The 24635-nt window shown below is 37.3% G+C and overlaps 1 protein-coding gene and 1 pseudogene across 4 annotated transcripts in view; both read right to left on the bottom strand.

The window, feature by feature from the left end:
* Positions 1–24635, bottom strand: part of LRP6 (LDL receptor related protein 6) — a 178463-nt gene that overhangs the window by 139153 nt on the left and 14675 nt on the right. For all 4 annotated transcript variants that reach the window (XM_027541366.1, XM_027541364.1, XM_027541365.1 and 1 more), the window contains exon 2: positions 20242–20635. In XM_027541366.1, the coding sequence (XP_027397167.1) occupies positions 20242–20635 (394 nt within the window). The remainder of the gene's footprint in view (positions 1–20241; positions 20636–24635) is intronic.
* On the bottom strand, positions 3225–9705 carry LOC113892493 (annotated as a pseudogene).

The following is a 24635-nucleotide window of genomic DNA, read 5'->3' on the forward strand; positions in this document are numbered from 1 at the left end:
TCCAAGGAGCAAGCGTCTTTTAATTTCATGGCTGCAGTCACCATCTGCAGTGATTTTGGAGCCCCCCAAAATAAAGTCTGCCACTGTTTCCACTGTTTCCCCATCTATTTCCCATGAAGTGATGGGACCAGATGCCATGATCTTAGTTTTCTGAATGTTGAGTTTTAAGCCAACTTTTTCACTCTCCTCTTTCACTTTCACCAAGAGGCTCTTTAGTTCCTCTTCACTTTCTGCCATAAGGGTGGTGTCATCTGCATATCTGAGGTTATTGATATTTCTCCCACCAATCTTGATTCCAGCTTGTGCTTCTTCCAGCCCAGCGTTTCTCATGATGTACTCTGCATATAAGTTAAATAAGCAGGGTGACAATATTCAGCCTTGACGAACTCCTTTTCCTATTTGGAACCAGTCTGTTGTTCCATGTCCAGTTCAAACTGTTGCTTCCTGACCTGCATACAGATTTCTCAAGAGGCAGGTCAGGTGGTCTGGTATTCCCATCTCTTGAAGAATTTTCCACAGTTTATTGTGATCTACACAGTCAAAGGCTTTGGCATAGTCAATAAAGCAGAAATAGATGTTTTTCTGGAACTCTCTTGTTTTTTCGATGATCCAGCGGATGTTGGCAATTTGGTCTCTGGTTCCTCTGCCTTTTCTAAAACCAGCTTGAACATCTGGAAGTTCACAGTTCACGTACTGCTGAAGCCTGGCTTGGAGAATTTTGAGCATTACTTTACTCGCGTGTGAGATGACTGCAATTGTGCAGTAGTTTGAGCATTCTTTGGCATTGCCTTTCTTTGGGATTGGAATGAAAACTGACCTTTTCCAGTCCTGTGGCCACTGCTGAGTTTTCCAAATTGGCTGGCATATTGATTGCAGCACTTTTGCAGCATCATCTTTCAGGACTTGAAATAGCTCAACTGGAATTCCATCACCACCAGCTTTGTTCGTAATGATGCTTTCTAAGGCCCACTTAACTTCACATTCCAGGATATCTGACTCTAGGTGAGTGATCACACCATCGTGATTATCTGGGTTGTGAAGATCTTTTTTGTACAGTTCTTCTGTGTATTCTTGCCACCTCTTCTTAATATCTTCTGCTTCTGTTAGGTCCATACCATTTCTGTCCTTTATCAAGCCCATCTTTGCATGAAACGTTCCCTTGGTATCTCTAATTTTCTTGAAGAGATCTCTAGTCGTTCCCATTCTGTTGTTTTCCTCTATTTCTTTGCATTGATCGCTGAGGAAGGCTTTCTTATCTCTTCTTGCTATTCTTTGGAACTCGGCATTCAGATGCTCATATCTTTCCTTTTCTCCTTTGCTTTTCGCTTCTCTTCTTTTCTCAGCTATTTGTAAGGCCTCCCCAGACAGCCATTTTGCTTTTTTGCATTTCTTTTCCATGGGGATGGTCTTTGATCCCTGTCTCCTGTACAATGTCACGAACCTCCATCCATAGTTCATCAGGTACTCTATCAGATCTAGTCCCTTAAATCTATTTCTCACTTCCACTGTATAATCATAAGGGATTTGATTTAGGTCATACCTGAATGGTCTAGTGGTTTTCCCTACTTCCTTCAATTTCAGTCTGAATTTGGCAATAAGGAGGTCATGATCTGAGCCACAGTCAGCTCCTGGTCTTCTTTTTGTGGACTGTATCGAGCTTCTCCATCTTTGGCTGCAAAGAATATAATCAATATGATTCCGGTGTTGACCATCTGGTGATGTCCATGTGTAGAGTCTTTGTTGTTGGAAGAGGGTGTTTGCTATGACCAGTGCGTTCTCTCGGCAAAACTCTATTATGCCCTGCTTCATTCCGTATTCCAAGGCCAAATTTGCCTGTTACTCCAGGTGTTTCTTGACTTCCTACTTTTGCATTACAGTCCCCTATAATGAAAAGGACATCTTTTTGGGGTGTTAGTTCTAAAAGATCTTCTGGGTCTTCATAGAACTGTTCAACTTCAGCTTCTTCAGAGTTACTGGTTGGGGCATAGACTTGGATTACTGTGATACTGAATGGTTTGCCTTGGAAACGAACAGAGATCATTCTGTCATTTTTGAGATTGCATCCAAGTACTGCATTTCAAACTCTTTTGTTGACCATGATGGCTACTCCATTTCTTCTGAGGGATTCCTGCCCGCAGTAGTAGATATAATGGTGATCTGAGTTAAATTCACCCATTCCAGTCCATTGTAGTTCGCTGATTCCTAGAATGTCTACATTCATTCTTGCCATCTCTTGTTTGACCACTTCCAATTTGCCTTGATTCATGGACCTGACATTCCAGGTTCCTATGCACTATTGCTCTTTACAGCATCGGACCTTGCTTCTATCACCAGTCACATCCACAACTGGGTATTGTTTTTGCTTTAGCTCCATCCCTTCATTCTTCCTGGAATTATTTCTCCACTGATTTCCAGTAGCATACTGGGCACCTACTGACCTGGGGAGTTCCTCTTTCAGTATTCTATCATTTTGCCTTTTCATACTGTTCATGGGGTTCTCAAGGCAAGAATATTGAAGTGGTTTGCCATTCCCTTCTCCAGTGGACCACATTCAACACATTACTAAATACTTATTTACTGCAGTTCTTTTTGCCCAGTATATAATGTTCAGTTTTCAACAAAAAAATTGTAAGTCTTACTAAAAGGGAAAAAAAGATTGAACAGACAAAGCAAGCATCAGAACCAGACTTAGATATGGCAGCAATGTTGGAATTATTAGGCCAGGAATTAGAAACAACCATGAATAATATGCTAAGGACTCAAATGGAAAGAAAAAAAAAAGGCAGCATGCAAGAACAGACAGAATAACCAGAAAAATTCTAAGAAAGACCCAGAAAGAATCACTGGAGATCAAAAACACTGTAACAGAAACAAGTGTCTTCAATGGGCTCATTAGTAGACTGGACAGAGCTGAAGAAAGAATCTCTGCATTTGTGAAATGTCCATACAGATTTCCAAGCTAAAAAGCAGAGAAAGAATAAAAAGACTGAGGGGGCTGGGGGGAATAGAATACAATATTCCAGAACCGTGGGACAGCTACAAAAGGTGTATCATAGGTGGCTCAGCTGGTAAAGAATCCGCCTGCAATGTGGGAGATCTAGGTTCAACACCTGGGTTGGGAAGATCCCCTGGAGAAGGGAACAGCTACCCACTCCAGTATTCTGGCCTGGAGAATTTCATGAACTGTATAGTCCATGGGGTCTCAAAGAGTCGGACGTGACTGGTTAAGTTTTGCCTTTCACTTTCATACCCATATGCATAACAGGAATTCTAGAAAGAAAAGAAGAAGAATTACTTGAAACATATTCTAATTTGAAGAAAATTCTATTAACTTAGAATTTTCCCAAATTAGTATCAGATACCAAACCACACACTCAAGAACCTCAGAGAAGAGCAAGCAGAAATAATGAATTGAGAGGGGAAAACCTACCCATCTAGAACTCTGTACCCTGCAAAATTATCCTACAAAAGTAAAGGAGAAATAAAGACTTTCTCAGACAAACAAAACTTTAGGGAATTCATTATCTAGAGACCTACTTTGTAAGAAAAGACATTCTTTCAGAGAGAAGGAAAATGATACAGGTAAGAAACTCAGATCTATATCTTTAAAAAACGAAGCATATTAGAGAAGGAATAAATTAATATCAAAAAAACTTTTCTTTCTTTTCATTTTACTTATTGTTAATTGACCAAACAGCAATTTGTTCAAAATAACAGCAGCAACAATGTATTTGATAATTTTATATATGTGTGTCTGTGTGTGAAACAAAGGACAGCAGTAATGTAAGGTATAGAAATTAGGAATATATGTCCCACTCAATTCTGCTGTGAACCTAAAACAGCTATAAAAATAAAGTCTATTTTTTTTTTTTTTTTAAAGGCAGAGCTGTTTCTGCTTCAGTTTACTGTTCTATAAACCCTGGTACTCATTTTTAGTGTTAAGACTGGTACCAAATCTTGATTCTGTGCATTTCCCCAAAAGCAGCTAAATTATGTAACCAAAAGAAAGAATAAGAGAGAGAGATTAAAGACATTAAATGTCATTCCTAAAATGTCTCCAGTCAATGCAGTGACCTTTCTGCAGAATGAGGCTCTCTGATGTGTCTTCTCCTGAATACAGTTTTTCCTGGGTTTCAGCCTCAGAATGTGCTTTATGAAACTTTGTCCTTCTCCAGGGAGTGCAGGGAAAAAATGGCAATGGGCCCTAGCGAGCCAGGAAAGCAGCATTCACGGCACTTGGGGATGAAGCACTGAAGCTGATTCAAATGAATGGAAGCTATTGAGCTCTGTGCTCAAGACCTTTGCACAGGTACGTGATGTTGGACAGCTACAACAGCTGATCTCGTCACCGGGAATTGCATTTCTGTAACCCAAACTCATCATTCAACATGAGGGGAGGAGAAAAATCCTTGGGGGAGAAGGGGAAGCAACCCACTGGTATTTTCCTCCAAAATCAAAGTATCCTCTCTATCCAAAGTAGATACAGAGGATTTACTACTCTGTATTTTGAGTTTGATTATCTAAGAGCATTATTTGGTCCAGGTGAGGGGACAAAGTTTGAGCTACAACATTTTAACACTGTTAAGTGAGTATCAATTTACATCCCTTAGTACAAATGCAACACAAGACTAGTATGCTCTGCTTTCAAATATATGTGATCCAGACATGGCATAAATATACAATATCTCTATAAATATAACAGACTCTAGTATTCTAGGTACTGGAAGAAACTTAAGGTTTATTTTATGTATCAGAAATATTATATAACTTAGAAAAATTCCAAGTAAAGTCTACAAAAGAGATTTAAAATTTACCAGTTTTAACTTTATGATTTTTCACATTAATTATATAGTATATAATTTAAAACAAAATTGAACCCTTTACAAGTTTGTTGTTTTTCAAGATGATTCTGACTTCAAAATTCCCAGAAACTTTACACAGCTAGAAGACAGCTGCCAACAGAAAGCATCATGGGGGTAATGAATGCCAAATAAGCCATCAAGAATTGTATCTGCATTGGAGAGGTGAGGGAATGTCATTTCCAGGACTAAAATATGTAACATGAATACCGACTCTTGTTCTATTAAGCTGCATAAAACAATATGAAGAAATTAGGTTAATATAGTAAAGGGTACCTTCTAAAAGCTTGAATGTCATAAATACTAGATTTAATAAAGGCATTAGATTTAATAAAGAACAATATTTAGAGGCTACTTCTTCTAAGACAGCTACTCCTTAAAGCGGGGTGGGCACCAGCCAGTAAAAGAAAGGCATAAACTTTTTATCTAAAGATCAGCTAGCAGAATGGAGAACATCAAGACTGCTAGCAGACTAGAGACTTCATGATGCAGGGAAAAAAGAAAATTCCTGAAGTAGAAGGAAAAAAACATTCTCCAGATTATCTGGAGGATATGATATAAACAGTTTCTATTATTAGAATGAATAATATTTAACACTGGGGCCTGAAAACCTCCACCCTTAACCCAGCTGCCTAAAAATTAGACTATTAGGTAAACTCCTGGACTACCTCATTTTATTTTGGACTCTTTCCAAAAATAAAAAATAATTGGGGTACACATATTAACTAGTCAGTTTGGTTTAGCTTGTTTTGTTTTTGTTTGGACAGTTAACCTGGCTTAGTAACCTAGGGTTACCTAAAAGCACTTAACAGTAAAGCTGCTAAATTTAACTAGCTGTGTAATATATTCTGCAAACACTTTTTTATCAGCATCATATTTAAAAGCCAAAAGGATACCTAAAGTATTCTCTAGGAAATATGTTAAGTGTTTGATAAGTATCTCCCATGGCTTCATAAAAGCCAAGTAACAGGCTCATTCATATAAGAGAAATCTTTCTTCAGCAACAATTATCACTAACTTTTCAATTATGTAGCCTATTTGGCCTCTTATTTTGGCTTATGGGTTCTATCTTGGCTTTGAATTGAGAGAATATAAACGTATTTACTTGACACTGAAGAATTAAATATATGTGGTTGCAATTCCACTTTGCAGTAGTATGGACATCTGCTATCCATCAAAAATCATGCAAACCAGTACTAGGTTGTTATGGTCACTAGTTTCCACACAAATGTACTTTTACTGCTGTATCTGGCATGATACCCATTTGCAATGCTTTCTGGAAAGTAATTTTTAAATGGAGTGAAGGGTAGAAGACAGGGTTTAATTAGGAAATAACTAATGGAAGTAAACACTGTCTTTTCAAGATACCAAAATTTCTTATGCCAATAAAATAAAAATATCTCAAATGTCAATCAGACTAGATAGCAGCCATTTTATACAAATTTATTACAATCCCAAGCATGTAACTTCTAAGATTATGTAAGGAAAAAACAATAAATTTTCCAAAATATTCACAAACTCCTAATCTAGCATGTATACTTAATCTGAATCCAGCTTCCCCTAACAAAAATACTTAGAAATGTTCACTTTCAATAAAGCTAAACAGAAGGGATAAATTTTCATCCTTTACAAGATGTAATTACATACAAAGGTGGCTAATTAAGACAACATTTAGAATTGAGTCATAAAAACTAAGTGAACCAGATCTATATTAGGTCATAAATCACTCCATGATCCTTGAAGTTACTTATATAATCCTACCTATAATTAAAAGAAGTCATTAACACAGGTATTACTAAGTATGAATAATGCCCAACTATCATGCACATATATTCCCAAGAAGAAAAGGTAATATTTAAAAACATAAAAGTTAGAGTTTCTATTTCTGGTAGTTTATTAACAACATAACCAGAAAACCTTCATTTTCCTAGAATCAGTGGCAAGCCTTTCGATTTATACATTGCTATGGTCTGAATGTTTATGTTTCTTCATAATTCCTATGTTGAAATCCTCAAAGATGATACTATTAGAATGTGGGGCCTCTGGGAGGTGCTTCGCTTTAAGGGCAGAGCGATCAGGAGTGGGATTAGTGCCTTATAAAAGAGAGATCCCCTAGGCTCTTCCACCACATGAGGACACAGAAGGAAGGTGCATGAACCAGGAGGAGGGCCCTCACCAGAAGAGGACCAAGCTGGCACCTTGACTTTGGACTTTCCAGCCTCCAGAACTATAAGCAGCAAAATCTCTGTTGTTATAAGCTACTCAGTCACTGAGTAGCTTACGGTGTGTTATAATTGGTCAAATGGACTTGATGCATATATATGTGTGTCTATAAAAAAAAATTACATAAACACTACTTTAAAAGTACAACTAAGGTATGAAAGCAGGGGAAATCAAATCTCTGAAGAGCCAAAAGTTAATAGGGAAGTAAAAAGAAGTACTTAGCAACTAAACAACAACAACAAAGCAGTAGACGCTTGATGCTACGGCCACTCTGAAGGACATTCTCAACTCAGAAACTGCTGTCTCAATGGCGAAAAGGAAAATAAGGCCCTGACACACAAGAAGCAAGCACTGTGTTATAACTGAGATTTTTGCACAAAGCACAGACCTTCAGGGAACGATCAAGTACAGAAACCTGCCACTGGTAGGAGGCGGCAAAGAAATTTTCTGCCTTGGCCTAAGCTCTGAAAAGGTAGGAAAAACCACCAAAATCTGTAATCACAATGCCCTCACATAGGTTTAAGCGTCTGAATTTATTCTATCTACACTGTACGGGAACTCCTAACTCCAAAATTAAATTAAAAAATCATCTCTGCTTGAACTGGGTGGTAATACAAGTACCTACGTACATCAAAACAACACAGAAAACCTGTGCATTTTAGTACATCTAAGTTATACTTCAGTTTAAAAATAAAGTGGTCTCTGGAAACACCTGTAGTGTGCATGGCAAAAACAAACCTCTCTCTCTTCCTCTGGAGAGAGGTTTGTTTTTCACGACCCTCTACCTGAAGCCACTCAGGATTCACACAAACAACCCCTCTGAAGATCAACTCACAATTTATTTTATTTTTTTTAACTTTTATTTGCGTTTATTTTTTGTGGCATTTATTCCCGGGCCCTAGGTTTTTGTTTCTTCAGTTTCTTCTGGGATATCTTTTTCTTCTGTGCAACCTCCTCTTCTGGTTTAGGAACAATCTGTTCTTTTTCATCTCATCTCAATGTGGCAGGGAGAGCTCATGTAGGGGTTGATCCGACCGTGAGCTCTGTAAGTCCTGCGCCGCATCTTGGGGGCTTTGTTCACCTGGATGTGCTCAATGACCAGAGAATCTACATCTAAGCCCTTAAGTTCAGCATGACTCTCTGCATTTTTGAGCATGCGTAGTAAAAACTCAGCACTCTTTTTGGGCCACCAACGCTGCGTCCAGCCCCTCTGTTTGGCCTGTGCACACCTACCAACTCCACCGCTGTAACGACGGAATGGCACACACTGCTTCTTTAGAGTGACATCCTTCAGATACTTGGTGGCTTTCCAGATATGCATACCCTTTACGGCCTGGGCAGTTTCATGAGTGCTCTTAAAGCGAACACGAAGATTTGAACCTCTTGATTTGCATGATTTTGTGGGGTTTTCTTCGTCAAGTGAATAGCGCACCATTTTTAGGGGTCACCTCAGGCCGCTTACCGGAAAAGGAAGCCAACTCACAATTTAAAACTATAAAACACCTAAGGAAACAGTTCACCTTAAGAATCAGGAAATTTAACAAAGAACAGAAGTGGATTTCTAAGAACTTTAGACAACTGAATAATCTGGATAGAGACTGTAACTATTTTAAATTACCAAAACACATAAAAGACAGACTAAACCACATGGGACAGACATCATAAAAAAGTAACAGACATCCTTAACAAAACAAGAAGTGATAATCAGTGGATGTTAAAATAATCAGTAGACAAGGAACTGGATATTGGCCTTGTACAAAAGGATCATTCCACAGATTACTTGAATGATATAAAAGGAAAAGCTCAATATTATAATAAAAATACAAACTTTCATCATCTATTGAGCCATCTTAACATCGCTACAGGTAGAACAAAATACTATGCGCTTTCTGATGTGATAACGTACTTAATACTACCTATGAAGCACTTGTGCCAAGAAACTGAATTCGCTAACCAAGTCTCCTATCATAAACTTTAATTTTTATAAGAAACGTAAAGGAGTAAAAATAAATCAAACAGCCCAAGTATCTCTTAGAAAACCCCAAATCCGTAACATTCTACAAAACAACTACAGAACCTTCTCAATAAAAGCATGAGAAAAAAATAGATAGGGAGGGACTATTCCAGAGAAACTTAAGAGACATCATCAAGTGCAATCTGTGAACCTTGTTTTAAATCCTAATTCAAGTATACCAACTATAAAATAGCATTTATGAGGCTATGACAGATATCAGAATATGGACTGAGTCATCTATAATATTAAAGACTTGTTCATTTGGGGTGCGTGGAAGAAGATGGTATTGTGGTTATGGAGGAAAATACCCACTTTTCAGAGTGAAATGTCACTGTGTGGATTTGCTTTAAAACACCTCAGCTAACAAAACAGGAGAGCAGCTGAATACATTATGCTATAATCACACAATGGAATACTAGGCAGTCGCCAAAACAAACAAACAACAAAAAAAACAAGGAGGATCTCTATGAAGTGATATGGAGTGATATTCAGGATACTGCTGTTGCTACTGCTGCTAAGTCGCTTTAGTCGTGTCTGACTCTGTGCGACCCCATAGATGGCAGCCCACCAGGCTCCTCCATCCCTGGGATTCTCCAGGCAAGAACACTAGAGTGGGTTGCCATTTCCTTCTCCAATGCGTGAAAGTGAAAAGTGAAAGTGAAGTCGCTCAGTCGTATCAGACTCTTAGCGACCCCATGGACTGCCGCCTACCAGGCTCCTCCATCCATGGGCTTTTCCAGGCAAGAGTACTGGAGTGGGGTGCCATTGCCTTCTCCGCTGTTAGTTAAAAAACAAAGTGCAAGAGAGCATCTTTAGTATGTTCCTCTTTCATGTAAAAAAAAAAATATTAAAAAATTTATATGTATCAGCTCATCTGTACAAAAAGGAATTCAATTAAATAATAAAACTAGAAATAAATAATAATAAGATATCCTAGGGGGTAAATGGGGAGGGACAAGCTGGAAAGAAAGGGGAAATGGGACCATCGCAGAAGGATCAGGAGGAAGGACGCTACTGAGTTAAAGCTTTTTGTATTATTTCTAGCTCTAGGAAACATGGCAATTGCTTCACACAACCCAAAAATAAATTGATAATTAAAATCAACCAGGATACAGGCAGATATTCCAAATGGAACACAAACAGTAATATATTACAAATGCCACACTGCAACTGGTGGGAAGGAAAATTTACCTAAATACATTTGGAAGACAGCATTCTGACTGACAGGATTTTCACAGTAGTGTATTCCAGACAAAAAATTTGTTTCTCACAAGAGTACAGGTTGGCAATTCTGAAATTTGTACACTAGGATTGAGGAAATAAAATACATTGTGGACAATGAGAACCCCGTTTCTCACTATCATAAACTGGAATAATAAAGAAAAGGTTTGGGGGAGAAAGGGGAGAAGACTGTAACATAATTTTGTAAGTGGTGGGTTGGAATTGGAGATAAACACAAGCTCATTTTTTTAATATGTAGATACAGATACACACACACGAACTAGGTGTATATATATATACACACACACATGTACTTCCTACATGTATCTCTCAACTATTCACTGCAATGAAAACCCAGTGTGAACACATCCAGCTCCCAGATCTTAGTTCCTCAATACCATCTTCCAATAAAGGAGACAGAGCTCCTTGGAGAAAGGGTTGAGTCAAAGGGTGAAGCAAAAGGACAGGATGAATGTGGAACATCTTGTGCTTTGCAGATAGTAAACAAGTGTTTAAAAATGATGAGGGCCTGTCAAAAGAACACAGGAGCAAACCTGAAGGAACTCCCAATGGCAAAATCTAGGACAACCTGAGCAAGAAAAAGACAGTAATGGATTATAACTTATAGAATAAACAAATGCCCCGAGTCCATATTCATATAAATTATTGGCTAAATACCTAAGTAGGAAAGACAGGACAGTTCTTCCTTAAGGTAGAATTCTAACTAATAATGCATGTTTAAGAGGAACAATGGAACTGCAAATATCACCATTTGGCAGAAAACCACAGTATTAATTGTTGCAGGCAAAAACGAACAAAGGTTGCTTAAAAGTAATGTAAGAAGTGGACTTCTCACGTGGCTCAGTACCAAAGGATCCGTCTACCAACGCAGGAGACTTTGTAGATGTGGGTTCGAGCTTATGTGGGTTCAATCTTTGGGTCAGGAAGATCCCTTGGAGGAGGAAATGACAACCCACTCCAGTATCCTTCCCTAGAAAATTCCATGTACAGGGGAGCCTGGCGGGCTACAGTTCATGGGGTCACAAAGAGTCAGACATAACTGAGGACGCAGGCTGTAGCTGTATGATAAGAAGCAAGATAGCTGCACAGTTTCAGGTAGTTATTATAAGAGGGGAAAATGTAAACACACACACAAAACCTGGCAGAGAAAGCTATAACCAAGGGATCAAATAATACATCATCAGTATCCACATCACATATCTGCTGATACGATGCCCTGAGGGGAGAACGTCACGTGACCTCTGCTACGCCAAAAACCTATAACTGATCAAAGGAAAACCTCAGACAAATCCTAAATGAAGGACATTCTGCAAACTGACTGGCCTTGCTGCTGCTGCTGCTAAGTTGCTTCAGTCATGTCTGACTCTGTGCGACCCCATGGACTGCAGCCTACCAGGCTTCTCCATCCATGGGATTCTCCAGGGAAGAACACTGGAGTGGATTGCCATTTCCTTCTCCAATGCATGAAAGTGGAAAGTGAAAGTGAAGTCACTCAGTAGTGTCTGACTCTTAGCAACCCCATGGACTGCAGCTTACCAGGTTCCTCCATCCATGGGATTCTCCGGGCAACAGTACTGGAGTGGGGTGGCCATTGCCTTCTCCCACTGATTGGCCTTAGTAACCTTCAAAAGGTCATGGTTATGAAGACAAAGACTGGTAAAATGTCCCAGATTAGAACAGACTAAGGAAATAACAACTAAATGCAACACGGAACCCTCGACCACAAAAAGGACCCTTGTGGGAAAATTAGAGAAACTCAATTATGGTCTAGAGATCAGTTAACCATATTGTATTAACATTAATTTCCTGATCTAGCTAACTCTTCTATGATTACACAAAATATAATATTAAGGGAAGCAAGGTAAAGATTATGGGTTTCCTAAGTGGCTCAGGGATAAAGAATCCACCTGTCAATGCAGAAGCCACAGGAGATTCAAGTTCGATCCCTAGGTCAGGATGATCCCCTGGAGAAGAAATGACAACCCACTCCAGAACTCCTGCCAGGAAAATCCCAAGGACAGAGGAGCCTGGGAGGTTACAGCCCATGAAGGTCACAGAGAATCAGACAAGACTGAAGGACTGTGCATGCAGGTAAAAGTTATACAAGAACTATCAACTATTTTTCTAACATTTTGTAAGTCTAGTATTATTGATACAATATTTCTTCTTTTATGTAGGGTAACGATCTCATAGTAAGTTTTAAATGAAGGGCATAAAGAAATTCTACAAAAGCAAAACACAACCACTGATACTAAGCTGCAAAATTAGGCACAGCTGAACAAAGAATTATCTAGAAGGCAGGTGCAAAAAATAACCACAAGCCCAGAGAGATAAAGTGAGAGAAGATATGAAAGCAAGATTAAGGGGCATGGAGCATAAAATCAGGTGGTCCACATACATCAAACAGGAATTCCAGAGAAGGCTAAAGAGAATAACGGAAAAGAAAATGATGGATAACTTTCTAGAATAAAGAACAATGATGATTATATTCTAGAAACAAGGCTTCTAAGCAGGATAAATAAAACACAGCCACATCTGGACACAAAGTGAACAGAGCTGCAAAGTACCAAAAATTTAGGAATGCAGGGATTGCTTTTAAGAAACCAGAAAAAAATTAATTACAAAGCAACAATAATTAGAGAACAGACTTCTCACAGCAACAATTAAAAGTCATAATACCCTCAAAAGGACTGAGTGAAAATAACAGAGAATTCTATAATCAAATAATTATCTTTCCAAGAATGAGGACAAAATAAATATATTTGCAGATATAATGCAGCTTACCATTAACAGACTTCTGCTGAAATATTAAAGAACATACTGCAAGCAGAAGGAAGCTAAAACCAACTGGATTAAGTGGGATGCAAAAAAATAGTAAAATCAGAAATCAGTACAGTGAGTAAATCTAAAAACACAGAATTTATAAAATCCTCTTTTAAATAAAACAACCAGGTTGCATTTTTTAAGTAATTCAACGTGCAAAAACAGAGGACCAAAAAAAAAAAAAAACAAACCATAGCTTCAGCAGAACACTTTTCATGGGGAAAAAAAAGGACCTAACGTGGAACTGGAAAATCTCAACCAAGAATCTGACTTTCTCTTATTTTACCCAAAGGACTAGGTTTGTTCAGCCAAAAAGTGAAGGTCATTTATCAAGAAGATCCTTAAAATTCCCTACCACTCCCAGGATTTAATTGGCAGAAAACAGGCTTCCCCAATTGACCAAGAGGACACCTTTCAAAATTGTACGTTATTGAGAGTTCAGACAGAGCAAGAGCTTTCATACACAGAACCAGTGCTTCAGGATATGGAGCTTTATGGATAATCCGCTATCTGCTTCTATGCAAAAACTGTGGGAATGTATATGATCTTAGGGAAAGAATAAACGATATACTTTTAAACTTAAGAGTTATTAAGAAAAGAAAAGTGTGGTCCAAGAGGTAGGAAAGCCAACAATATAAAAATCAGAAAATCTTGCGAAGAATTTCTAAAAGAAATATGGTATAATATCAAATGCTACCAAAAAAAAAAAAACAACTAAAGACAATCACTTCATTTCTACTTCACAAATTAGCTGTCACATACTCCTCCTTCCAAAATCTTAAAGATTCAATAACACAAATATCAGGTGTGCTCAAACTAATTTGCTAAAATTTCTAAAGAGCCAATTACACTGAAATACAGCAAGGATATATAAGAACACCAAAATGCAGAGAACTCAGATAAAGGTATCCTATATTCATTACTCTCATAAAATATCATTCTTCTCTTTTGCTAGGATAAACCAAAAGGTCAATGTGCAAGCAAGGAAAGCTTTTATTTATTGATAAAAGGCAAAGAAAGCTATTAAGAGACTAGGCTACTTAGAGTCATATAGTCATACTGCAAATACTCCCTTTTAATATTCCCTCAATTTAAGTAGGCCTGGAGACATACAACATAAAAATGGTAAACTACACAATCAAAACTCAATGAGATGTGATATGTATCACTAGATATAAAGGATTAAAAGCTGGATGACACTTGTAAGAGGAAAGATCGACACTAACATTTGAGAATACATACAATTAAATACACACATTTATTTATTTATTCTTAAAAAAAAATTTTACCTTCCATGGGCCTTGATTTCTATCCCAGAGGCTAGTAAAGTAAACCTATAATACAGGTTTCCTGGATTCGTGGCTTTCCAACACACTCTTTTTAGGTAATTTCAAAAACACCTATCTCCAAGCATATCTGAATATATATACCAAGCATATCTGAATATATATAACCTGCTTGAAAGTAATGGGCCACATTTTCCATTCTTCATACAAAACATATCCTTTGATATTTTAAAGTACTTTTCAGTTTACAAGTGGAACTGGAAAAAAGGTTTAAGCTAGTTTTAGAGGTGAAACAGCCTAAAAAAGGAGGCTGAATGTGACAGCATGTGCAATAACGGCAGTAGAAACAAAATCTAAAGAATCTGTTCTGAGAAACACAATTATTAAGTATAAAATATCTAAATTAGACTGAATGTGTAACTATAAAATACAGTTTTTAAAATGAGAGTACTTTCTGTAAATGTCTGGCTTTTAAAGCTTAAATAATGTCTTTAAAATGAGATAGAGTACTTTTTTTAAATGTCTGGCTTTTAAAGTTCAAAATTGAAAGGAACTCATTTTAGAAATGAGGAAACTGACATCCAAGAAAACAAAGTAACTTGCTTGCTAATTAACAAAGCTAGATGTGACATGAAACATTCTCCAATGAGTGTATCTTTAAAATACAATTTTGAAAACTTCTAATGAAAGACTAAAAATCTTAACCATGTTTCAAATTAACAATTGCAAGTAGCCATATACAATATGAGAAAGTAGCCATATACAATATGTCTTGATTACAGTAGCTTTAAAACAAGCCTTGAACTCAGGTAGTTTCAGTCCTCCAACTTTGAATCTCTTTTCCAAAATTGTTTTGGCTACTATACAATTTAGTTTTGCATTTCTGTATAAATTTTAGGTTTAGCATGACAATTTCTATTTAAAAATCTGTTCATATTTTGTTTGGGATTGTATTGATTCAATTTAAAGAGAAATGACAGCTTAATAATACTGAGCCTTCTAATTCACAGGCATGGTGTATTTTTGCTTTTCTCTCATAAATTTTTTATTTATAAATGTTTTCCAAAATGAAAATAGGTCTACCAGAAAAATGTCCCTCACTGAGGAGAGCCCTTGCTCCTGCGGCATCAGGATGGGAAAACCTCAGGCCCCTTCCCTGCTTTCTAAGGGAGGGGACTCCCATGGCCCGGGACCTCCTCTCATTTTTCCAGGCCAGGGCCCTCACCTGGGCAGAAGAATCAGCATGCCAGGGAGAGGGGTGGGGTGGAAGGAGGGACCAGTGTACTCAAAGGTAAAACCTTCCTTCTTCTGTAGAGCCCATTTCTCCTAGCTGGACTATCAGCAGATACAGGTGTCCTGCCCAAACTCAACAGTGATGGCTTTGGGCTCCTAGTGCATCTGGAACCATATTGTGTATTTGGTGTGGAACTTCCACAACTGCTTTTTTAGGACTTTGGCTGCCAGGTACTACACCTTAGGGCCCTCTGGATAGAAGAGGATGAAGTAGAGCATCTCCGTTCACAGGCACTGGTAGAACTCTACAGTGTTCAAGTGCCACGGCAGCATCTGCTGGTGCTAGGGGATTCTGTCAGGGGCTTCTGGGGAAAGAAGCTTCCCTGGTGGCTCAGATAGTAAAGAATCTCCCTGTCAAGTGGTGGGATCCGGGTTCGATCCCTGATTTGGGAAGATTGCCTGGAGAAGGGAATGACAACCCACTCCATATTCTTGCCTGGAGAATTCCATGGACAGATGAGCCTGGTGGGCTACAGTCCATGGGGTTGCAAAGACTGTGAGATGGGCTCAGAGTCTCAAGGGTGGGACATGTGGTGCCAGGTGGGTTCTTCTATGGCCTGCTGATTGAGCTGTGTTTGGTGAGGGCTGCAAACCCTGGTGGACACACACCCAGCAACAGCCATGGAACTGCCATGGTGCTGCTCAGAATGATGTCTTGCTCTGTTGGGTGCATCATAGGCAACATGGGAACTGAAGGATGCCAGCTCTGCCATGGACTTCAAAGAGCACAGAGGCAAGGGGCCTTGAGCTCCAGGGCAGTGCTGAGCTGCCTTGGCCTCGCCAGGGCTAGGCTTTGGGGAGTTGGGAGGATTCACAGGTATTAACACCAAGAGCCACTGCCTCCTACCCCAAGTTTTCCCTGATCCTAGGATCACACAGCACCGAGTTCCTTTGAAGTAGTTGTGGGGGCCAGGTGGGGTACCCAGAGCCTGCCTTTTGGTGTTTTTGCCTCCACTGTTGCTGAGGGTTTTCTTTTTTCTTTTTTGTAGTTTTTAGTGTACAGGTCACATACATGTTTGGTTAAATTCATTCTTAAGTATCTTACATTTTTGGTGCTACTGCAAATTCCACTTGAAATTTCCTGTTCCACATTTGTTGCTAGTATACAGAAATACGTTCAATTTATTTTGTATACTGATCTTGTATTCTGCAACCTTATAAACTCACTTATTAATGTAGGAAGGATTTTGTAGATTTGTTAGTATTTTTAGGTAAACAGTTAGGAAAAAAAAAAAAAACAATTGCAATCAAAGCCAGACTGATTTAGAATTCACAAGACCACACTAAAGTTTACATTGCTTAGAAAACAAATGTCCCTCACAAGAACAATTAACAGAGGATTATAAAAGAAATATTTACTGAAATTTTTACTTAACGTCTACTATGTGGCAGCAACTATTTAAGTCATCTGGGATACACCAGTATAGAAAATACTTTTAAACATACTCAAGTTATGACAATTACACGTACTTAACTGACAAGGAAATTATAAATCGTTCTCTTTCCACTGAACTAGTTCTGCAGCTCTTCAACATCTCTAAGATTTGAACAGTCGCTGTGGATCAGATTCAGGAGCTCCACCATCAGGAGCAGCCACATAAGAATCACCTCTCACCATAAAGCAAGGATACTGCTTTCTGTAACTACGACTGTTCACTTCTGGAACTATTTCCATACATATGTTTTTCCCGTTCCTTATTCAGAATTCTACACTGCCAGTCACTCAAAAGAAAGAAAGAAGAAAAAAAAAAAATCTCAGGCTAATAGAAGCCAAATTTAGAGAGGGAAATAAAAATCTTCCTTCAGTCTAGGCTAAATGAACTGACTGCACAAAGAACCCCATACATCTGAAAGCACACAGATGTCTGCACCAGTTCCCAGGGCTCAAACAATGCCAGTCATTCAAGAGCTTTCCTTTTACATAAGCTGATGTGAGAGCGCTCAGTCAGCTCTTCTGAACCTCATAACCCAGGATCCCGGAACTCTGATAAAGCCACCATTTTCCTCAGCTCTGTTTTCATATAGTTTCTCTGGTAAGCAAACTTCATTTTTCCCCTAAAAAATAAATCTGGAAATCATCTCTCCTGTTTGCTATTAACTGATATGAGTGATATAATTCAATCCAAAATTACTATTCCATTAAAACTAAAAGTGTTAACACAAATCTAAGATCAATACTGAAAAAACTATTTGAAAAAATATATTTTTAAATGCAGAAGTTTAAACTATTAGAAGTTTAACCTATTAGAAGTGTAAACTATTTTAAACATGCTTCATCATGCTAAGTATGAAATGACACCATTTGGCTGCATTCTATCTGCTTCCAGTTGCACAATGTAAAAAACAACCATACGACACTAACTTTCCAAAAACTAAAAGAAACTTTTGGAGAACTGCTAAAGAGTTGAAAAAGTGAATTTACATGCACACTCACACATATGCAACACTAACTACAGACATCAAAAATAATGAAAGGTATTTGACTGTTTGACCAAAACCCCATTTAGTCCTCAGGAAAAATATTTTTCAGTGAATGTCCCTCAGAAGCTTAAATAACAGTACTGTAACCTTCAAAGTACATTACTATTGATTCTTTCAATAATATCCTTTACTTGCTGAGTCTGGCAAATTCAAGATTCAAACATTAGTAAATATTTAAGCCACAGAAATGCTAATGTACTTTTTCATCACATGGGAAACTTACTTCCTAAGACACTTATCAGACCTGCCAGCAAGAAGTAAAGCTCAAGTTTTAAGGGACAAAATGAGAATGACTCTTTTAATTATTAAATTATTAGATCCTGAATAGTCAAAAGAGTTGTCTATAAATTCACCTCCCTTAACTATGTACTATCCTTAAGAGATTTGTGGCTCTTATAATTTAATACTCTTTCCCTCTCCACATACACACTACATAATGCAAAAAAAACATGCTCTGAAGAAGGAAAAGTTCTCTCCTAAGTTTTCTCTCCTTAAATAGTAAATCCTTAAAGATATTCCCCATCTCTCCCCAAGAACACAAAAAAGCAGAGCTCTGAACATACTAACCATTTAATAGATATTTGGGGAAATTTCCATCATCCTTAGAGTTATAAGACTGAATATATCAAAAAGGAGAGGGGGAGAACTATTTATCTTTTCATCAAAGTATTACTTCCTAATAAGCATGGAAAGCAACAAAACCCTGTATGTTCTACAAAGCAGTAACCTCAGAGACATTTCAACACTCCCTGAGACTTAACAACAAACTTTGTTGGCAAAACAGATTCCATTTCTCAAAAACACCTTGAAAGTTTTCAAGAACCAGATTGTTCAATCAGGACAGTTTACCATACATTCAACATCTATGACCTTCTTGGAACACACAACCCTGTTTCCTACCACTAGAGTCAGTATAATATTTTCTGATGCTTTATTAAAAGAACATCTGACTTTAGCAGACACCTCTTAATGCTCCTCTAAAAATACATTTTTATATATTATATAAAGTATATTTATATATGCTTTCTAGAACTTCTCACTCTAAAATTTCACTCACTATTGCCCATGTTATCTTTTACAGTCAGACAAAGCTTTTCATTTTCCTGTAATATGGCATTGTCTTAAGACTTTGTCACCAAAAGGACCTGATATTGAGACAAAAGAGCATATATAAACTTTTCATTTTTTCCCAAATTTTAACTTATTACATAATATTAATTCACTCCCTCCTATAAATGAGTTTTAAAGCATTCCAATATACTTGAAAGTCAAAGAAGAAGAAGTACTAAAAGAGTTATTCTCAGGTATTTATCTTTAGGTTTTTACCAATTAATAGAAGTTCATTTCAGGTCCACGTTTTATCTACACCTGGCCATGACAGACTCTGGCATGGCACTGTGTTCAACAGAGACACAGCAAGGAATCGTACAGGCAGGACTGAAACATGGTAAGAGAGAAGCACCTGGGGACCAGTTCACATTCTATACAGTAAGATTTGCCCACAGTTTTAAGTTTCTCTTATTAGAAAATAAACTTTATGATAAATACATGTTTAGTGAACTAGATATGAGTTAACAACTTATATTTCGTTCAACACTGTAATACTAAAAAATCAGCTTAATAAAAAAACACTAGTATTACAAAATAATGGTGTATATAATAAAAGGTATAAGATTCAGAAGATTTGAGCTATCACATACCTATACTCTTGTTATCATTCCTTCTTCTCTGCCTTCTAATTATTCTCTCATAATTATAAAATATGCAGAAGATAAAACAAGAACTATAAACATGGTTATCCCCTAAGTGATACTCGAAACACAAAACTATTTATAGACACACCTTACTTTAAGAACATGACCTAACTTCCCACATTCAAGTCTACTTGACAAAGAAGTCCAAAGAACCCAAAAGTGGGGTCTAGTGTTTCTTTTCTCTTGGAAGTGAGGGGTGTCTATGCTAATGGAAGAAAACAGCCAGGAGGAGATACAATAACCTTTGTGCATTATGCAAAACTTACCCACTTGAAGGATCTAAGGCAATTGCTCTAGGTTGATCCAACTCTTGCCAAAATAAAACTTTTCGTAAAGATCCATCTAAATTAGAAACTTCAATACGATTAGTTTCAGAATCTGTCCAGTACAATTTTTCTCCAAGCCAATCACATGCCAGCCCATCAGGGGACAATAATCCAGAAACAACAACATTCTGTACACTCTCAGTTTTGTTGAACTCTATTCGTTTAATGGCCTCTTCGCTGACATCACTCCAGTATATCAAGCCATGACTAAACACAAAGTCCAACGCAGCTGCATCCTCCAAGCCTCCAACTACGATCGTAGCATTCTCTTTGCCATTTGCAGCATCAACCAATCGCAAGTCCCGTCTGTTTGCATAAAGCAACAAAGGGGCCGCTAGAACGAAAAGAGAAAAATAAGTAAGTCAAAATGAACAAAATGTATTGATTCCCATAAACTGAGCTTCAAATCAGCGATGGTAAGCAAATACTATCAAAGAGTAAATAAATGTATAGGAAAACTGTCGAAATCTTTTCACAAACAAAGCATTTTTTCTGCAGCATTTTAAATACAAAAGACTTTTAAGAGGGGGAAATAAATTCTACCAGGACGGTCTTTTCTTATTAAAACAGTCTGTCAGATAAAACAAAAAAGCTTGATCATTTCAAGAATTTGACAAGGATATGGAGCCAGTGGACCACTCATACTTTATTGAGGCAGGGCCTGTAAAATGCTGCAGCATTTTTGGAAAGCACTTTGGCAGTTTCTTAAAAGAGTAAATAAACAACCTACTATATGATCCAGCCATTCTATGTCTAGATATTTACTTCAGAGAAATAAAAGTGTAATGTCAGTACAAAGACCTATGTATAAAGTTCATAGCAGCTTACTTGTAATAACCCAAGCTGGAACCAACCCAAATGTCATCAACAGACTAATGGATGAATAAACTATGATATATCCATACGATAAAGAGTAATGAACTATTGGGACTTCCCTGGCAGTTCAGTAATTAAGACTCTGAGCCTCCACTGAAGGGAGGCTGGGTTCAATCCCTGGTGGAAAAACTACTGATAAAACCCCACATGCCACAGAGCATAGCCCCCTCCTCTCCAAAAAAGTAATGAACTGTCTGATCATGTAACTTGAGTGAATCTCAAAATAGTTATGTAGAATGAAAGAAGCCAGACAGAGAAAAGTATATACTGCATACTCCGTTTATACAAAATTTTAGAAAATTGAGATTAATCTATTGTGACAAAAAGCAGTTCAGTGGTTATCTGGAGGTGGGGAGAGAAGATGGAAAAGAAAAGGAAGGAGGAATGATAACGGGGCATGAGGAAACCTTTGTAGGTGATGACTATACTGTAGTGACTGATGATGGTTCCAGAAGTGTATACATATATCAAAATTTATTAAACTTTACTTATGTGTAATTTATTGTATTATCAAGTATACCTTAATAAAACTCTTCAGTCTGGCAGATATAGTTATTAATACAACTATTTTTTATTGCTTTATATTATTATTAGAATGATCTTCAAATAAGACTTAATACTAGAATTATACATAAAGCCTATCCTAAGAGACAGTATTTAACTCTGAGAAAGCGGAAGCCATTAGGACTAAAGCAGTATAAATGGTGGTTTTTTTTTACCCAAAATATTGGTTTGGGTTTTTTTTTTTAAAGCATTTATTCCAAGCTTCTGACATTTACTTTCCTGGTACCAATAGTTATTAAAGATACAGAGCACCAATATCGAACAGAAATTTCTATGATAACAGACGTGTTCTCTCCACTGTGCAATACAATAGCCACTGGCCACATGTGGCTACTACAACTAAAAAATTAATTTTTTAAATTTTATTTAACCTCAATTCATTTAAATTTAAGTAGACAAGTGGTCAAATGGACAGCACAGATCTAGAGGCTAAGATGAAGAACACAAATGAGGCACCCAAACAAAAAGCCCAGGGTTAAGAAGTAAGAACCTACACGGTCTTCTCTCACAATACTCACTGAAGGCCTGCCATCCAGAGCTAAGACCAACTACCAATGAAAACTAACCACGCCCCATTTAAGAAATTAATCTTTGAAAAATTAAAGTGTTCAAAAAGAGTAAAGAAAAAAGTGATGTTTAGGCCAGTTTATGGGCTGTGTTGGCCAAACAGACTTATGAGGGCCACTATTTTCATCAGTAAGCACAACATGAACTTTCCTTCTAACTAAGTCTAAATCCAACTTTCTTAGTTAAAAACAAATGGGCGGATAGCTTTTTCAAAAAGCGACAGCCCTTTCTACTTGTTTGTGTACCTACAGCTGCTATTGGCAAATTAGTAAATTTCCATCACAGATTCACTTTTGGCTCATTTCAGCCCTTAATACATCACACTACTTATCAGTCCGCATTGTGTTCACTGCACTATCTAAAACTGAGTCCCTCATACTATGCGTCCATTATAAAAACCAGGAAAAAGGTCATGTTAGTCAAGGATATAATGCTAAGTGCTGCATAAGGCTAAGAAATAGCCCCAAAACATTTACAATTTAAAATGCAAGGGTGGTAAGAATCCGATATTTATTGGGCACCTTTCTTTATGGTACTTTCCTTGGAAAACTATACAAAATCTGCATACGGCATTAAGGGGCAGCTAAATGTCTTTTATGACTTTCAAGTCAAACATTATCATTTCTACTAAACATCTGGTCTACAAAATCCAAAGAACCTTTCTGGTCATTTAAGGCCTCACAAGCCTTAAGAGTAACCAAAAAAAAAAAAAAAAAGGAGGGGGGAGGAGTGGACAAGTCAATTTAAGTTAGCAATATTGATTACAACTGAGGACTATGCATAAACCTATACACACTATTAAAAAGAAATCCTGGAGTTCATCCTGTCCAAACATCCTTCTGATACTTGAATACTTTCTACAATGTTTTCACCAACATCTACTTAGGAATATATTAAATGGGATATCTACAAGGTGTAATCTGATTTCCAATACTGTTTTAATCTACTAAAGAAATACGCTGGATCCCCACACACTTTCCCTGAGTTGTAGCCTATACGCCATGCATTCAATATTTTCATTCCAAGGAACGTATCTTCAGACTTCCTAATACCCAGACTTACTAACTCAAATAAGCACCACCATATCTCTTTAGTGAACCCTCACAAGAGCTCAGAAATCCTTCTTTTCCTTTATTAACTTCCTACCAATCTTTCTCTAGTGCCATTCTAACCTCATACTCTCTTGTTTGAATGGTATATCTATATTGGTCATTCTGTGAAATCTTATTTATTTTGTATATAAAATAAGTTATATCATTTATATTCAACAAAATGCACATATACATATTTAAAGTGTACAGTTCAATAAACTTTAATAAATGTATGCAACTATGACAACCACTCCAATCAAGACACAGAATATTTCTATTACTCCCCAAGTTCTCTGTTCCTTTGCCATATATCCCGGTTACTCCTGGCCCCGGCAACCATTGATCTGCTTTCTGTTGCTATTGATTAGCTTTGCCTGTTATCTAGATTTTTGTGGAATCCTGTAGTGTGTACTCTTTTGTTGACATATTTTTGAGATTCATCCATTTTGTTGTATGTATCAACATTATTGTTGAGCAGAATTCCATTGTATGTATATACTAAAATTTGTTTATCCATTTTCCAGTGTGTAGAATTCAGACTGTTTACAGTTTTTAGCTATTATTAGTGAAGCTGCTATAACAATTCATGTACAAATTTTTGTGAAGTCATATACTTTCATTTCTCTTGAATAAACAACTAGGAGTGGGACTGCTGGGTCACATAGAAGTTCGTATGCTGATCAACATTTTTGAATGCTGCAAAAATGTCAAGAATTAAGGACAGATAAGGCAAGTTGGATTTGGTTATGACAACTTGGAGAAAGCAGTTTCAGTTGAGTGATAACGTGGTAAGTTGGACTAAAGGAGTCAATAGCTAACAGATGGTTAAATGAAGTGTACATCAATATTGTAAGATTTTGTGGTTAATTATTCTCTTGGTGATAGAAAGGTTAGCTTTATTAAAAACAAAATGTTTTGATAGCAGGGACCTGGCAAGAGCCATTGCAGATATAAGAAACAGGATGGTGAGATGGCCAACAAGAAGCTATTTGGGTAGAACTGAAACTCGGGCTGGAGATGACTTGAAAATCACTGGACTTCAGCTGCTTGTGATCAGGTAAACTCAGATAATCTTCTCTTCTATACTTCCATACTTAAAAAACAAGAGTATGGACAAGAAAATTTTACAAGTTGACCATCTCTCCCTGCCATAAAATTCAATTCATCACCTTTCTCCCACAGGAAACCCTCAAGAGTCAATGATACCACAATTTTCCTAATTTCTCTGTGGTGTCA

Source organism: Bos indicus x Bos taurus, chromosome 5 (assembly GCF_003369695.1).
Source record: "Bos indicus x Bos taurus breed Angus x Brahman F1 hybrid chromosome 5, Bos_hybrid_MaternalHap_v2.0, whole genome shotgun sequence".
Taxonomy (NCBI): Eukaryota; Metazoa; Chordata; class Mammalia; order Artiodactyla; family Bovidae; genus Bos; species Bos indicus x Bos taurus.